This window comes from Exophiala aquamarina (genome assembly GCF_000709125.1).
Source record: "Exophiala aquamarina CBS 119918 chromosome Unknown aczIA-supercont1.3, whole genome shotgun sequence".
In the NCBI taxonomy this organism is placed as follows: Eukaryota; Fungi; Ascomycota; class Eurotiomycetes; order Chaetothyriales; family Herpotrichiellaceae; genus Exophiala; species Exophiala aquamarina.
In genome coordinates, this window is record NW_013550585.1 from 3,310,331 (window position 1) to 3,327,117 (window position 16,787).

The 16,787-nt window shown below is 52.5% G+C and overlaps 5 protein-coding genes across 5 annotated transcripts; 3 read left to right on the forward strand and 2 right to left on the reverse strand.

Annotated features, from left to right (window-relative positions):
* Window positions 1-699: 699 nt before the first annotated feature.
* A1O9_04765 (uncharacterized protein) lies at window positions 700-2,653 on the forward strand (the record flags this gene model as incomplete). The annotated part of the gene is made up of 4 exons (XM_013407053.1): window positions 700-876; window positions 918-1,706; window positions 1,772-2,029; window positions 2,150-2,653. The coding sequence occupies 4 exons, from the start codon at window positions 700-702 to the stop codon at window positions 2,651-2,653; spliced, it is 1,728 nt and encodes a 575-aa protein (XP_013262507.1).
* A 2,363-nt stretch (window positions 2,654-5,016) lies between these two features.
* Window positions 5,017-9,942, forward strand: A1O9_04766 (uncharacterized protein; the record flags this gene model as incomplete). Its single annotated transcript, XM_013407054.1, has 2 exons — window positions 5,017-9,336; window positions 9,412-9,942. The coding sequence occupies 2 exons, from the start codon at window positions 5,017-5,019 to the stop codon at window positions 9,940-9,942; spliced, it is 4,851 nt and encodes a 1,616-aa protein (XP_013262508.1).
* Window positions 9,943-10,932: 990 nt separating this feature from the next.
* On the reverse strand, window positions 10,933-12,281 carry A1O9_04767 (oxidoreductase; the record flags this gene model as incomplete). The annotated part of the gene is made up of 6 exons (XM_013407055.1): window positions 10,933-11,158; window positions 11,282-11,485; window positions 11,576-11,823; window positions 11,882-11,962; window positions 12,046-12,116; window positions 12,170-12,281. The coding sequence occupies 6 exons, from the start codon at window positions 12,279-12,281 to the stop codon at window positions 10,933-10,935; spliced, it is 942 nt and encodes a 313-aa protein (XP_013262509.1).
* A 1,357-nt stretch (window positions 12,282-13,638) lies between these two features.
* Window positions 13,639-13,824, reverse strand: A1O9_04768 (uncharacterized protein; the record flags this gene model as incomplete). Its single annotated transcript, XM_013407056.1, has 1 exon — window positions 13,639-13,824. A coding segment is annotated over one exon (186 nt), but the record flags the coding sequence as incomplete, so codon positions are not given.
* Window positions 13,825-15,121: 1,297 nt separating this feature from the next.
* On the forward strand, window positions 15,122-16,414 carry A1O9_04769 (uncharacterized protein; the record flags this gene model as incomplete). Its single annotated transcript, XM_013407057.1, has 1 exon — window positions 15,122-16,414. One exon carries the CDS (start codon window positions 15,122-15,124, stop codon window positions 16,412-16,414), a length of 1,293 nt encoding a protein of 430 aa, XP_013262511.1.
* Between the last annotated feature and the right edge of the window lie 373 nt (window positions 16,415-16,787).

A 16,787-nucleotide genomic window follows, 5' to 3' on the forward strand; every position in this document is an offset into this window, starting at 1 on the left:
GAATGCTTCCACCCGTGCTGTGGCTGGTACCACCTAGATTTCGCGATTCTCCACTGCTCTCTTTCCCACTGTGATGCTCTGGTAGGGAAGAGGATTGTAAAATAGCTTTCAGACGTGTAGCATGTTATACTGTATGATCAGCGAGTGGATACTACTACGCGGGATAGTGTTGGGCCATATAAATGCAACCGCTTACGAGTAAGTGCCTTGTAAGCACGTTTGGCACTCCTAGCAATGTTCTCTTGGAGATCATGTGGAGATGGCTGCTCTATTCGGAGGGCATTGCACAGTTTGAGGCTATAATAATGAACGTGGATCGTAACAGCCATGTCGTTGTACCCGACCCTGCAGGTGACATATTATTTATTATACAGCTGGAGGTGCTGGGGCTGTCACCCGTTCTCATTGACGGACTTATTCTTGATCAAGCTCAGCCTCGTCAAGACGGGATCGCGACGTAAATGACATCACCGGGGGGGTGGGTGGGAAATGATCGTGCGGGCACCCCACGAGGAATTAATTAGTTACCCTCCCTTAAGGATTTTCCTAGCCTTGCAACTCTAGCAAAGGTGGCCTACCCCCGCCGCGCGTCCTGCAACCCATGTACACAAGATTGTTTCTACTTACCCATCTGCGCCGGAATCACTCTCAGTACCTACTCAGGTATGCTTTGACTTCTTATGATACAACTAACTCATGATGGACGCCAGCGCCCCCAATAGCCAAGGGGGCCGTGCCGAGGGCGAAAGGGCGCGTGGGTCGACCAACGCAGAGTCCAAGCAAGCGGCCATTTTGATACAGAAGACTTTTCGAGGCCACCGCACTCGGCGGCAGTTGAAAGGCTTTGGTCTGGATGCGTCAACCAGGTGGTACGAGGTTGGTCTACTGCCTACGACCAAATGCAATAGTGCTCACAGGCGTGGAAGGCTGTCAAAGATGCAAAGTTCCAGGACGTGACCACCCCACGCCCTCCACAAAGCCCTCCACCCTCTGCTGAGCAAAACCATCCCACATCTCCGGCACGAGAGAGGTGGAAAATGGTTACAGAGATCGCACGAAGGGCGGGCGCAGATGACGCCTCACCCTCCATGTCGGATTGCTCCTCAACGGAAGACGATGGACCGAGTGACTTGGCTCAAGTGAAGACCTCGCCCTCGAGAGAGGAACGGGAACAGGCGGCGAAGAAACGAGCAGAGGCCACCGCGCGGAGGAAAAGGACGGCCAAGATGATGGATCTTCAATACTTTCTTGAGATGGTCGACCAGAAACATCGATACGGGAGTAACTTGCGCAAATATCATAACTATTGGAAGTCGCAGGATACAGATCAGAACTTCTTCTACTGGTTGGATCAAGGAGACGGAAAAGACGCCGAGGTGCCCGAGTGTAGCAGAACACGACTGGACGAGGAGCAGGTGCGGTATCTGTCTCGAGAGGAAAGACAACAGTATCTCGTCAGGATCAACGAGGAAGGGCTGTTCGTCTGGGCCAAGAATGGGGAGCGAGTGTGGACGAAAGACGCGCTATACAAAGATAGTGTGCAAGGCATCGTACCAGCCACCGACCCAACTCCGAGCTTCAAATACAATGTCCCGCCGCCTGGGGCAGAGGAGTCCGACTCCAGCTCCAGCTCGTCATCAGAAGATGAAGATGAAAAGATGGACAACACCGCGGGAGATGAGGGCGAACGGTATGTCAATGAAGATGTAAGTTCAGTGCCCCATGGCCCTGTGACAGTGTACACTTGGTCCTGACCTGACGGGCCAACCAGTTCCACCGAGCAAGAGGGATTTCAAAGATCAAGCACGTCAGCCCCGCGGTCCTTTTCAACCATATGATCAGGACGTCTCTGAAGAAAGGCCAGAAATGGATCTTCGTGGCAGACACTTCATGCCGCTTGTTCATTGGGTACAAGCAGTCCGGGGCATTCCAGCATTCGTCCTTCTTGCATGGGGCTCGGATTCTGGCCGCGGGCATTATCAAGATCAAAGACGGTCAGTTGCGAAGATTGTCTCCGTTGAGCGGACACGTAAGTCCCCACTACCATTGATCCTGCTGCTGTAGGATGTTGGGCGTTGTCACCCCAGCACATATGACTTCGACTTGGACGGTACATTAATCATGAGGTGTTGGCGCTAACACTACCTAGTATCGGCCACCAGCTGCCAATTTCCGCACATTTGTCCACAGTCTGCGGGAGGCAGGTGCCGATATGTCGCACGTCTCGATCTCAAGGAGTTATGCTGTCTTGGTGGGCCTGGAAAGCTACGTTCACACACGAAGGCGAGTCAAGACGGCCGAAAAGATGGTCATTCGAGAGAAGGACAAAGTTCTCCATCCCGAGAAGATCAAGGAGGAGGAGGAGGCCAATCGTGACAAATCTCAAAGTGCAGAGAAGGAGCGTCTTTGGTTGGCACAACAACGCGAAGCCGCGGAGCGAGAGGCGTGCCGGAAGCAGGAGGCGTCTCGACGCCGAAGCGGGAGCGAGAAATTCTCCCGTTTACTTTCTAGGATCAAGAGTGGGAAGACCAGCGCCAGTGCAGAGCTCAGCAGTAGTAATAATAAAGGCCTCACAGGTGGCCATGGCGGGGAGAGAAGAGTCCCAGGCACAGGCCCGGAGGATGGCATTCCCCCGCCAGAAGGAGAGCGGTGATTTATGCCTTGTCGTGGTCAGCCTGACTCTCCTTGCTCCTTGAGCACTCGGCCGTGACCCAAGTGGAAAGCTGATGGGCTGAAGGGGAAGCTCTGCACCTGAGGCTGAGGATGAGTGTGCCCTACGGCTCACAGGTCGAAATGCATGGTGTGCACCCCAAGACAAGTCATCCTCCACTGCCATCCTTGCTACGATCTGTGCCATCGATATCTAGGCGGGCGTTGTCCTCTGTAGACATCCATCCTCATACACAAGCATTGGTGGCCGTCGGCGGACACGGGCGGGAAAGAAAAATCTACTCTACACCGGGTACCTGCCTGTAGCACTGGGATTGCGTGGCCTCTTCGAGACACGTTTTGATGCCGCGACTTCTCTTTCCAACACAAAGACTACGAAGTCATCACCATGGACTTGAATCTGCTTCCATATCGACAGGACCTTATGACACAAGAGCCAGAGGATTGTCAGCTTTCTCGTAACACAAGGATGTACCCAGCACTGTCCTCAGAAGTGATGTCAAGCCGTATGCAGGGCAGCCACAAAAGTTGGCAACCCCCCCGGCGACTCTAACCGAACGCCTGGCAGCTTTAGCTTTCGTGTGGCGTTGGTGAGACCCCCGAGGGGCGACCGTTTACACACACGCAATGGCAATGGCACGCGCTGGATGGGTTTTGTGTGGGCGAAAAACGTGTACCGCCGATCCCAAAGGTGGGAATCCCATCCTTGCTTTCCACCATTCGCTATCATTCCAGCGTCCGGCCCACGGGTACGACGCCCTCTCGCCCCGTAACAATCGCTTATTTGTGGAGCGACGCACCACACCACACCCAGCTTTCGCCTCGCTTTACCGAAAAGTTGGCAAACGGTGGTGGAACTGTGGCTGGAATCACTACATCGATTCACGGCGACCTCCTTCAAGGGGAAAGCCAACCCGCGGATCCCTTATTGTTGCATCGTTGACTAACAGAATTTCCCCAGGACTCCTAGCTAAATTACAGCCTTTTGGGGGGGTGTTGTTGGAAGGAGTGCTGACATTGGTCGTGTTCAGGGACTGAACATATACTCATGCACATGCTACTTTTAAACAAGTTCAGGGACCAGATCCCATGGACCTCCATATGGGAATAGGACCTAACATTCGAGCAGGCCAGCCTCCAGCGGGAAGCCAACAGGGGAATCCGCCAGAGCAGAAACAATAGCATCATATATTATCGAGTCGGCGGGGATGCGTCGAAAACAGGTTCTGCCCATGTACTCCGTACGGATAGCGGTGGAACATCAAGCCTAAAAAACGCCTGTGTGTCGAGTCAAGCCACACCATCGAACTCCCGGAAGATGTCTCGCTACTCCACTTGGTGCGCATCGTGGCTTGTAGACAGCCCCGGATCCCTGCCTAGACTCTGGATATTTCGTCAGTGCCTTTCAGGCTTGACCGTACGTACGAGGTACCGAGGACTCGTGCACAAGTTGGTTGAGGGCCAGTCCAACAGTGTCAACCACTCCAACAGAATAGAGCTCCGATTAAGATGAACCGGGTGGCAAGTATCCTCTGTGGTACGTGCATATCACCATTTGACCTTGGGGCCTCCAAGGCCCACGCTTGACCGATGCTGTGTGAGCAACAGATACTTCGTTCATGGTACTCGTACGGTGTACCCGTATAACTTTTTGCGCTCATCGGAATAATCCTGGGTTTCTGGGGAACCCCTTGTCACTTTGTTTGGCATGCTTGTCCTTGTCTGCCTTTTTCCTGTTTCCCATCCACGGGCACGATTGTCCATGTCCCATTCGATCTTCGATTCACATTGGCCAGCATTAATCGCACCATCCTGGGATCCTCATTTGCACCTAGCATCTCATTTGACGGATCCCTCTCGGACATGAGTTTCAGACCTGGGCGTTTGTGCCACATTCTTTCCCAAGGAAGCTCTAATCGTCCCCTGTGACGCAATCCTCTGTGATGGAATCAAGTTGAAGTTCCAGCCACAGTGAGGCACCAGCTCTCCCATGCGCAATGAAGAGCTCCCATGGAGCAAGCTGGGAAATGCTAAACGGTGACGTCGTGAGAATTTCCAAAGCTACTTGATATGATACTCCTCCTCGTCTGACGCGTCTTCATTTTGTCGGCTCCTTCATGTCCATCCTCTCTATCAAAATAATACCCTCATTGTATAATTAACCACTTAACCTACGTGGAAAGCTGAATGCCCGGCGAAATACCACACTTGTACTATAACTAGCTGATGAGCAACCGACTTTCATCGGCTTCGTACGCATATTACTCATTCCCCCCAACTCCGAGCCGCGACCCATCTTCTTCTAAAAGATCATCTCCTGAAACAGTCAGGAGCTACAAGAGCACCATGCCCTCACCAGCAGCAGGCAGATCGGGGAATGCTCCAGAGACCCCCACAAAAACTGGCAAGAGCCCTGCCTCAACAAATACTTCTAAGCTTACTGGCAAAGCGGCCTCAGGCACTCCAGGAAGAAAGCCTCCCAAACTAGGGGCCTCCAAATCAACTCCTAAAAAATCCACAGACTCACCCAGCTTGCCCTCCCGACCAAAGGAAGCAGCTGACTCCAAAGATGTCTCGGAGAAGCCTAGCGATGTTGAGTCTGATGCCGGTCAAAAGATCGACCTCAAGGATACCGAAGAAGCTGGTGGCAAGGTCAGCCAACCAGGCCACGACACCGGAGCCGAGAGTACTTCTGTAGCCGACACCAGTGAATTGTCTGAAGCCAACCCTGAGCCGGTTCCCGACAGTGACGAGGACGAAGACGAGACTCCTGCTAAGCCCGCAGCCAAAGACGAGGGCACCGAGGAAAATACCGAGACTGAGGAACCGGCTGGCGAGGCCGAAGATGCAGCTGAGGAGGCTGAAGACGAGGCTGAGGGTAAGGGCTCCGGCGCTCTCGGTGGTCTCAAATCAACAGCTGGTGGCGTCACTGGTGGCGCAAAGAAGCTTGCAGGCCGGGCTGGCGGTGCGAAAGACACTGCAACCGGCGCTGCTGGCAAAGCCTCCAAAGGCGACGTCTCAGGCGCCGCCGAAGACACGGCCCAGGACGCACAAAAGGGTGCCAAAGACACGGCCGAAGACGTCCAGGACACCGCAGAAGATACTGCTGAGGGTGCGAAGGACACCGCAGAGGGCGCAGCTGAAGATGTCCCCAAAGACACGGATGATGTACCTGATGCGGAGGAAGCAACAGAAGGTGTCAAGGACACCGCTCAAAAGACCACCAATGGCGTCAAAGAAGCCGCGGAAGACACCGCCGAGGGTGCCAAGGAGACCAGCGAAGACACCGCCCAGGACGACAAGGATACCGCCGAAGAGACAGTCAACGGTGTGAAGGACACCGCTAAAGGCGCCACAGATCAACTGCCTGACCTGTCCTCTTTGAAGGGACTCAAAGTCAGCGAAAACGGCGATATCCTCGACAAGGAGGGCGAGGTCATCGGCAAGCTCGAGGAAGGCGACCCAGCCGACCTAGAAGGCTATGAAATCGGTGACGACGGCGAGATCCTCGATGAGGATGGTGACGTCGTTGGCCGCGCAAACATTATCTCTGACAAAGTACAAGAGGCCGGTGACGAAGCCAAGGGCGAAGCCGATGGCACTGCCGAGGAGGCAGAGGGCGCAGCCGAAGATGTCAAAGAGACCGCTGAGGATGCAGTCGAGACTTACCTCCCTGACCTCGATGTGCTAGAAGGTCTTGAGGTTCAAGAGAACGGTGATATCTTGGACAAAGATGGCAATGTCTTGGGCAAGATCACTGAAGGCGACCCTCAAGACCTAGTGGGCATGACTCTCAATGGAGAGGGCGAGATCCTCGACGAGGATGGCGATGTCGTCGGCCGCGCCGAGACACTACCACAAGAAGTCAAGCAACAGGCCGAGGACGCTGCAGGAGAGCTCCCTGGTCTCAATGCTCTTGAGGGCCTAGAAGTTCAGGAAGATGGTGCCATCAAGGACGCTTCTGGCAACACTCTCGGAAAGATCACTGAAGGTGACCCTGCCGACCTCGTCGGTAGAACTCTCAACGCCGAAGGTGAGGTTCTTGACGAAGACGGTGATGTCATTGGCCGCGCTGAGGTCGTACCTGAGGCAGCCGGTGCAGCTGGAGAAGCGGCTGAAGAAGGTGTACCTGAGGCCGTCCAACAAGCCACGGACAAGGTTGACGAGATTCAAGATCAGCTGAAGCCCAATCTTACAATTGTTGAGGGGCGGAAGCTGAACAAGAAGGGCAATATTATCGACGACGAAGGTGAAGTGCTTGCCAAGCTCGTCGATGGCGACCCAAAGAAATGTACTGGCAAGATTCCGAACGAAAATGGAGAGATCCTTGACAAAGACGGCAACGTCATCGGCCGCGTCGAGGTCGTCGAGGGTGAAGCTGCCGAGGAGGCAATGAAGGAGCTCAATCCCGAATTGGTTCAACAACTTGAAGACGCCCAGGAAGCGGTCGAAGACGCTGAAAAGCAAGCCGCTGAGGACGCCGATAAGGCTGGTGACGCAGCTGATGTCGCGGAGGATGCCGCTGAAACTGCCGAAGGTGCCGCCGAAGAAGCAAAGGACGCGGCCGAAGAGGCCAAACCTCTCTTTGAGCAGCTCGACGGCCTCAAGGTCAACAAAAAGGGCCAGGTCGTCAACGAAGACGGTGATCCTATTGCTCGCCTCTCTGATGGATATGACCTTGAAGCCGTGCGTGGTAAGAAAATCAACGAGAAGGGAGAAATCCTCGACAAAGACGGCAATGTCATTGGAAAAGTTGAATTCTTGCCCGAGGTTGTGGAGGAGGGTCTCGTTGAAGTTGAAGAAGCTACCCCTGACGACCCTGAGACTTCAATCCTTGAAGGCCTGAAGGTGAATAAGAAGGGTCTTGTCCTGAACGAGGAAGGAGAGGAGGTCGGCCGCCTTGTTGACGGCGACCTCTCTGCCGTCGCTGGCAAGAAGCTCAACGACAAGGGTGAAGTCTTGGACAAGGACGGCAATGTCATTGGCAAGGTCGAATTGATCGAACAGCAGCAAGGCGAGGAAGCTGACGAGGGAGCTGAAGAAGATGGAGACGATGGTCTACCACCTCTCAGCAGCCTCGAAGGTCTCAAGGTCAACAAGTCTGGCAAGATTATCGACTCCAATGGCAACATTGTGGGCGAGCTAGTCGAAGGTGATGCCAAGAAGATCTGGAAAGCAGGCATCCCTGCCGATGACCAAGGTCAATTCTGGGACAACAAAGGTCATGTCATCGGCAAAGCCAAGACTCTCCCTCAGGAGGATAGGGAGGATGAATCTCCATTTGCCGGCCTAGAAGGTCTCACGGTCGTTGCGGACGGATGGGTTGAGGATGAGAATGGCAACCGCGTTGGCAAGATTGTAGACGGTGACGCTAAAAAACTCGTCGGGCGCTCTGTTGACGAAGATGGTGACATCATCGACAAGAAAGGCAATGTCGTCGGACATGCTGAGAGATACGAAGAACCTGACGCCGAGCCGGAGGCTGAGCCAGAGGAAGTTGATCTCTCGGAGCTGAAAGGCCTGAAGGTCAACAAACAAGGCAATGTCATCGGACCCGATGGCGTGCCTATTGGTCGTCTTGTTGAAGGCAACGCCAAAGAGCTTGCTGGTCGCCCGGTTGACGGCAACGGTCAGGTTTGGAATGACCGTGGCGAAGTTGTTGGTCGTGTCGAACTCATCCCTGCTAATGAGCGCGAGGCTAAGGCTGAGGGCCCATTCGCTGGCCTCGAAGGTGTTGTCGTTGTCAAGGAAGGCCTTGTCGAAGATCATGACGGCAATGTAGTCGGCAAGGTGGTGGAGGGAGACTGGAAGAAACTCATCGGCCGCCATGTTGATGAAGACGGTGATATCATTGATAAATATGGCAACGTCAAGGGTCACGCCGAGCCTTATGAGGTTCCTGAGGAGGAAGTTGCCGAGGCCGACCTCTCCAGCCTTGCCGGCAAGACCGTCAACAAACAGGGCAAGATTGTTGACGAGCACGGTACCATCTTTGGCGAAGTCGCCGAAGGCGAGCTCAAGCATCTTGTCGGAAAGAAGGTTGATGGCAAAGGAGACATCTGGAGCGCCGATGGCAAGGTCATTGGCAAGGCTCGCCTCATCGAGGGTGGTGATGACGGTCGTGCTGAAGGGCCTTTCTCCAACTTCGAGTCAACCACCGTCACCAAGGACGGCTTGGTGACAGATGCCAACGATCAAGTTGTGGGCCGCATCGTCGAAGGCGAGGTGAAGAAACTCGTCGGCCGCAAAGTTGATGACGACGGCGATATCGTCGACAAGAACGGAAACGTCATCGGCAAAGCCGAGCGATGGGAGCCAGAGGAGAAAGAACGTGAGGTCTCTCCCATGGCTGGCCTACGCATCAACAAGGAAGGAGAAGTCCGCGACAAGAACGGCGATGTCATCGGCAGACTCACCGATGGCAACCTTCTGGCTTGTATCGGCAAGGAGATCAACGACAACGGCTATGTGGTCGATCAAGATGGCAACAAGATCGGCGAATGCACCCTGCTCGAGAATATCCCCGAAGAAGAAGAAGAAGAAGTCGCAGAGCCCACCGATGAAGAGCGGAAGAAGGAAGAGGAGCGAGAAGTCGCCAAGAAGATCGGCAACATCATCAACCAGACAATCGAGAAGATGGAGCCAATCTGCAAGCAGATAACTGATGTAAGCTACTCATACCCATTCGTGTCCTTCCCCTACCCGAGATTGCTCATGCTGACGTGAACCTTTCTTCTACAGCACATCGAGAAGGCCGACCGCACACCCAAGGAGGAGCTGGACGAAGAACAGCTTGTGCAGAACGTGAAGCCGCTGATCGAGGAAGGCGGCCGCGTGCTAGGCGAATGCAACGGCGCGATCCGCGGTTTGGATCCTGACGGCCACATCGCGGCACAAGCGAAAGCTCGCGCGGCGTCCGGCGAAGCCTCGCCCGAAGAGCACCGCGTGGCCGAAGGCCTCAAGGAGCTGACGACCACGGTCGTCAAGACGATCGACAACGCGAAGAAACGTATATCCGACATGCCGCATGCCAAGAAGAAGCTCAACCCCCTCTGGGGCCTGCTCACCGAGCCGCTCTTTCAGATTATCGCCGCGGTCGGTCTGTTGTTGTCCGGTGTCCTGGGTCTCGTGGGCAAATTGCTCAATGGGCTGGGACTCGGTGGTCTCGTCAATGGCATCCTCGGCGGTCTGGGTGTCGACAAGCTGCTCGGGGGGCTCGGCCTCGGGAGCATTGCTGAAAGTCTCGGCCTCGGCGGTGGGAAGAAAAAATGAGGAGGTCAGCGCCGTTCAGTTGCGTGATTTTCTGGCTGATCTCCGGGAGGGAGAGGATAGTGATGATGCAGAATTGTTCCTACGTGATGTTGCGGGGGTGACGGGGATGGTTGTGCGTGGGGAGGCAGATGTTCTCAATGGACATGGCGACGAAGATCATCATGACAACGACGACGAAACCAATGATCGACAGATGCAGACGGAAAACTTCAGACGCAGAGCGGCTCTCGCCATCGCCGCATACCAGCCCCAGCTGACGCAGCCTCTCTGGGATCATCGGGTGGGAAAGGATGGACACCTCATAATACTCGGTGGTACCCAAGAGAAGAGAATTGTCGTCACCGACGGCATGCACGCTGGTGATGGCGCCGTCGCTGACGGTGATGATGTCCGCTGGTGGCTCACCACTGTATACTACTACTTCTCCTTGTCATTGTTGGGGGTTTTGGTTCTGGCGTATTCTTTCGTGTTTACGTCCATTGCACTTGATCAACTTTTTTAGTGAGTGTTTCATGTTGGAATGGGTAGGATGGACAAGGATGGACAAGGATGGACAAGGATGGGATGGGAATTCTGGATACTTTATTGGTATTGATATTGACAAAATGTCATGGTCGTGTTAATCAGCATCGCACAATGAGAAAAAGTTCTGTTTTAAAAGCAAAAAACCTCAATTAGAACGCTTCCCTTCGTCGCTGTCGCTCAAGCCCTTTCGTTCAGAGTTTGGCAGCTCCAATCGGCTTCAGAAGACCACCTGCCGAACCGAGAACTCTGACAGCCCCGTCCATCATCTCCTTTACGATCTCGGCGGCACTTTGATTCGGCGTGTTGACTAGACCGGAGACCTGCCCCATTGGTCTGGAAGTTTGATCGTTAGCAAGGTTTTACACATTCGGAGAGAGATTGAAGGAAGTTTTAGAAAATGGCCCTCGGTTTTCAAGAGGAGCCAAGAAGATTGGTCAACCGGGTTGGGGTAAGTAGGATTGAATCTCACCTCAATGTTGACTGGTCCTCGATCTCCTCGGTAAGGCCGTTCTCCTTCTCGAGCTTCTCGAACTCGTGGTAGAGCGGGATAATACCCTGGGAGGTCAGGTCCTTGATCTCCTGCGCTCGCTCCGTCTCCCAGTGCCGAACGTAGGGTGTCGCGAGGGCGCGCAGAGGCCGGCCGGTCCATATGGTCGATTTGATCGTCGAGTCGAAGTTGGCCTCGATGATGCTACATGCATGCCCGCGAATGTGTTAGCTTTCTGGTTCTCTTGGCTCTAATGGTGATGATATATGTATATATTTCTTCAATTTGGCATTAGGTGGAAGGTGAGGGAAAGGCGCCTGTGCTTACGCTTTTTTGGCGACTTCGGGTGCCCCGGACTCCTTCGCGGTCACGAAGCGAGTTCCAACCCAGACAGCGCCAGCACCTAGCATGAGAGCTGCGGCAATCCCTCGACCGTCGTATATTCCGCCGGCAGCGACGACTTGCACGGGCTTTCCGGTCAGAGGGGACGTGTATTTCTTGCAGATATCCGCGACAGCGGGGATTAGGACCCTAGATAGCGTAAGATTGGTTCACATTCGCTTTGGGATTTCCCCGGGGTGAAGCGAAGGATGATTGAATGAAGACGAGAAGAAGACGTACGTAGTTGCTGTATCTCCAGTATGTCCTCCGGCTTCGCCACCCTGTGCGCAAATGAGATCGGCGCCGGCCTGGCAAGCCTTGTGGGCATGTTTTGGGTGGCCAATCATATTCATGTACAGGATGCCATGCTTATGGAGCTTCTCGATGATATGCTTAGGCGCCACGCCGACGGCAGAGACAAAGACTCTGGCCTTTTCGGCGATGATGATGTCGACGAGCTCGTCCAGCGTGCCTTTGGTGTAGTCAAGCTGTATCGTGCTGAATTAGTCAAGACGAAACAAAGTGGTGACATGGATGGGCTGTTACATTAGTTTTGCGCGCGCTTCCGCCGACCTGTGGGATCAGCAAGTCGACACCGAATGGAAGTGATGGGTCTCTTAGGCTGTCCTGAAAGAAGGTCATCGTCAGAACATCCTGCTCGAATAACGAGTCACGGGCCCTGCGGATCCTGTCGGGCGAAACATGCTTACTTTCAGTTCTTGTATCATGTCTCGAAGCATTTTGGGAGTATATCCCACACCACCAATTACACCCAGCCCGCCTAAAAGGGTGTTATTTCGAGTCCATTGGGAGATCTTCAAAATGTCACCGTACCCGCATTTGAGACGGCGGCAGCCAAGGGCGCCCCAGACGTCTGGCCCATGCCCGCCAGCAGGATGGGATGTTGGATGCCCAACAACTGTGTGACGGACGTAGTAATCGACATTTTTTTGGTAGATAGAAGAGTATATGATATCGTTTTAACAGGCAGTGTAAGCTGAGTGAGTACAGGAAGAATATCAGGCGAGTAAGTTGAAATATAAGGAGCAGTGTCAGAACTTAGACTAACTCATTCGATTCGGTTCGTCGTCACGGGATCGAGCCGAGGTGATCCACCGTAAGCAGGCGTGACAGCAGTAGCTTAGCAAGTTTGGGAATGCAACTTCAAAGATATCTTCCTCTTTGGAGCCATTTGAAATCCCTTCCTGAGCTTGGAGATGAATGCGCTTGGTTTTGCAAGAGCCGACGGGTTATGGCGAGCAGCCGAGGCTCTCGCCATGAGGAGTACAGTACGGAGTACTGTATCTACCTCAGGTGATGCCCGCAATAAGGTTGTTCCGCCCGGTCCACCATCTCCCATTGCTCGACACTTTCAGTTGTCTACTCGCGGAGTACATATTAATATCATATGTGGCATCTGGTTTCGTACTCCATGTCATTAATGCTTTCAAGGGCTTGCCTGGCGCTTCTGGGTTTCTAGTTGTGACCCTTATTTAGGCTTTGGTCACGTGGCATCTACCTAAGCTTGACTCGGGAGTGTGGCCAGCAGGTCTCTCCCGCGAGGAAGATTGAGTACGCGTCTATTTTGTGCGGATTAGCTAGCTATGGTTGGTTCCTGTCTCTTGTCGAGGTTGCCCTCCTTCAGGATCGTGGGCCCACACACATTCTAGATTTTGGGCGGGGTTTCTTCCTTTTCAAACATCATCCGCTTAGCCAATTATGGAGCTGATCATACCAAGCGCCTGGGATGCTAAGATTCTATTTGACGGTATAAACCTCATCAGACACTAGATGACTAGGAGGAGAGGCTTCAAGCTTTAGTCGTGGATCCGGTCATCAAATTTTTGCTCCAGTTTAGACCGGAATGGTTTCGCATCTACTAACGAATTCGCCCATCAGATTCTTCTAATCGTAGTTTGAGAAGCTAGCAATACCTTCAAGTTAACTTATGTAGCGAGTGGTCCAGTCCAGATTTCAGTCGCATATCGTCCTATTTTTGTTGCCATCGAGAACATCTCTACCTTAATAGATATCTCCTACGACTATATTAACAGGAGGACTAAGTAACTCAAACACTAGACACCGATGAGACCCGTTAACTCCCTAGTGGGAGAGGTGGTCGAGTAACTAGACGATATATCTAGAGCTAAGATGTCGCAGGGAATAGCCCGCTGGTGTTGTAAGGGTTGAAGTTCTCGGGTTACGTCGAGTTACTAGCCATTTTAATTCTAATTGAAACTCACTGCTCGCGCCTTTAGTCTATCAGAAAGTACGCAATGTAAATTGTGTTTCATAGTGATACACTTTTTATCTTTCGCGAGCCAGGCCGTGGAATAGCCACCCCAACCTAGGTTATGGTGTAACTTGTAGCGCCCGTCTTTGAAAGTATCATTCAGGCAAACCGGATGAAATCCACTAGGGCAATAGTTCGACATATTTTCCTGGTTGTAAAGAAGGTTCGAATCACAATAGATAGACAAGTCTTCCATAACGGAGTTCTCCACGAACGGTGAACATAGTATAAGGAGGTGGATGACGGAGCCAAGGGGAACGATCGGCAAACTTTCCATCATTTATTCGGCTCGCTGGCCTGCGAGACCTAGTTATTGACTAGAGCGGATCTCTCGAAGCTATCTACAACCAGGCTTTGAATGCAGCCTCTTAGCTACGTGCCACGAGCGCCATGGAGCGGTGCAATCTCTCCTCGACGTTGCCACGCCGATGTGTACGATGGCACCAGCACTCTCAAAATTCCTGCAATAATAATAGGTCAGCCAGACCATCCTCCCAAACATTGGAGCGCTTCCACTTAATACATTAGAGGGCATAGAACAACTCGATCCTAAATGCTAGCTGAAACCGGCAGCGTTGACTGACACGCTTTAACACGAATCACCCAGCAAGAATAATGGTGATTGCCCAACACGAGCTTACCGGCGCGCTTTCCTGATACACAATTTGTCCAGCTATTGATTCGGCGGGTTTTAGAAGCATTTACAGTTCTTAGCATGGCTAATCTAATCTACTGAGGCCCTGCGCATATATAGATCGCTCAATCTTCATCTTTGATCCTGGCTCGTTGACAACACTGACTTCCGAAGTCCAGAGTACCATTCCAATATTATTGGTATCGTTCCTCGCCAAATCCTGACTCTGCCAAGTGCGGCAATGCCTGTTAGCATTGTCTACGACCCAGAGCGTCACCAAAATTTCAGAATTCAATATGGGCCAGAATTTCAAGGATGGATCAACCAGAACGCCAGAAATCAGGACGGTCCAAGCGCTACACCCGGAGTAGTACCTAGTCGCGGTCGCGGTACGGCGCGTTGAAATAAGCCCCATAGGTAAGGATTGGTAGTAGAGGCAATAGGCGGGGAGGAATTAGAATATATTCTCGAGTAGCATCCGCTTTACGAGCTTTATCGCTTAAAGTCAGGGTCACTAGTATCTTAGTACTATTTACAGAAAATAAAGGCTATACTTACCTCTCTAGTTGGTAGCTACTTAACTATGGTCAGTGCTAATAGATCGAGCATTAGTAGGGTAGAGGCTCCTCCCTTCTAAATTGACTTAGGCAGACGGGAAGAAAGGGAATATAAAATTGTCAAAAATGACAAGGCTGAGAGATGGATCAGGCTGAGCCCCGTGACCTTGAAAATGGGAGTCTGACTAGGCCAAGCGCTGCCGCTTTAAAGCCATCTCGCTCTAGTACTAATTCCTACGCTTTCTCGAGGACTTCGCCGGCTTCTCCCCGTTTGACCACGTCTGCCCTTCAACCGCGTCAACATGAGCATGAACAACCACATACGGTTGGCCTGTGATCGATGTAGAGCCTCAAAGCTACGGTGTCCACGCGTTGAGGGCCAGCGAAACGAGGTCTGCGATCGTTGTAGACGAGCTGGCATGTCATGCATTACCAGCAGTGCTCGCCCTCTAGGCAGACCTCGGACAAGGCTGCCTGCCCGTACATTGGCTGCGTCAACTTCTCGAAAACAAGGGCATGAAGCGTGCAGTTCTGCTGATCTTCAGATGTTTCCGACTAGCTCAAATCATGCTACAAATACAATGAGCGAGGATGTACTGAATGGCTCACCAGACTTGCCGAACGGTCCAAGCTGGCCTGGTCTGTCATCCAGACTCAGCTACGATGTTATCGACTCGTTAATTCCAGCCAATACGAACGAAATCCTGAATTTCAATGAACCAACACGAGGCGAACTTCAACCCCCGGGGCTGGGTACGCCCGATCATACCTTGTATGCGGATCTCGTCATGACGCCTATCAGCAACGAGAGCTTATCTCTGCAGCCACCAGATCAGTCAAGTGCAATCATCAAGCTCTCGCAACTCATCGAGAGAATTGCCAATCACAAGACCAACGCTGAAGCATACCCGCTATGTGTACCGCCTGACTGGCGCATCTGTGCCGAGTCGTCCGAAGAAATTGCAAGAATCCCTGTTGTCCAAGCACTTCAGGTTGCATCTGAATTAAGTGTCATTCTCGAATGGCTGACCTCTGACCCAACGAGTACAACCCCAGCTACCTTGTCCACGGCTTATCACCCAAGTTCATTTCATGTCGACAGCAGCTATTCTCGCTCCAACCCAAACGATAGAGGCACATTGCCTCAAGACAACGGGTTTCCTTTTAGCAAACCGATTATGCTTCTGATTTTGTCAAGCTATCTTCAGATTCTCGATCTTTACACCTACATCTTCGATCGTGTGTGCCAGGTCATACAACAAATCCCGGACACGACTACCTTCTTCCACAGGTCGGCCAGGTTCCGTGTTAATGGTATGGGCCAATTGAAAGCTAAGTTATACGTAAGTTTCATGATTCAGGCCGTTGCAGACGATTTGCGCAGCATCGAAAATCTCATGGGCCTTCCGCAGGATTTCTGCATCTCGCAACATGCCATTTCCACCAAAGGCATTTTCAGTAGCCCGGACGCACTATCCCTCGTACAACTCGTCCTGTGTCAGAATGGAAGAGCTTGCGAGAAAGACTCGGCCACTTCACTTGTTGCCGGCCTGAAAGAGAAAATTCAACTATTGGAACGGCTGTTCCAACGCTGAGCGTCATACATGTCTTTTACAGGCACATCTTACGACATAGTGGCATTTAGGTCAGCGACGAAGCCTTTGCGTTCCATGTTTTGGTACATCGTACCGTGATTCCTTGAAGCGAAGCCCGTCTTCTAGCGATTTGCGGCGATGGAGAGCCAGACAGGGTTGTTGAATTCTCGTCGACCAAGCATGACAGGCCACTGAGGCTAGTGCTCATGATGCTAGGATTCAACGGTAGACAAAGCGGCAAGAACGTCTGTGGGCTACGAATTTGTACGAGTTGCATATCTACTCGTATGCATTCTTCTTTTCGGAGGTTTTGATTGGCTGCGCCATTCTTCGGAGACCTTCCATCGGAGGCTTTGATTGGCGGTTCTCCTTT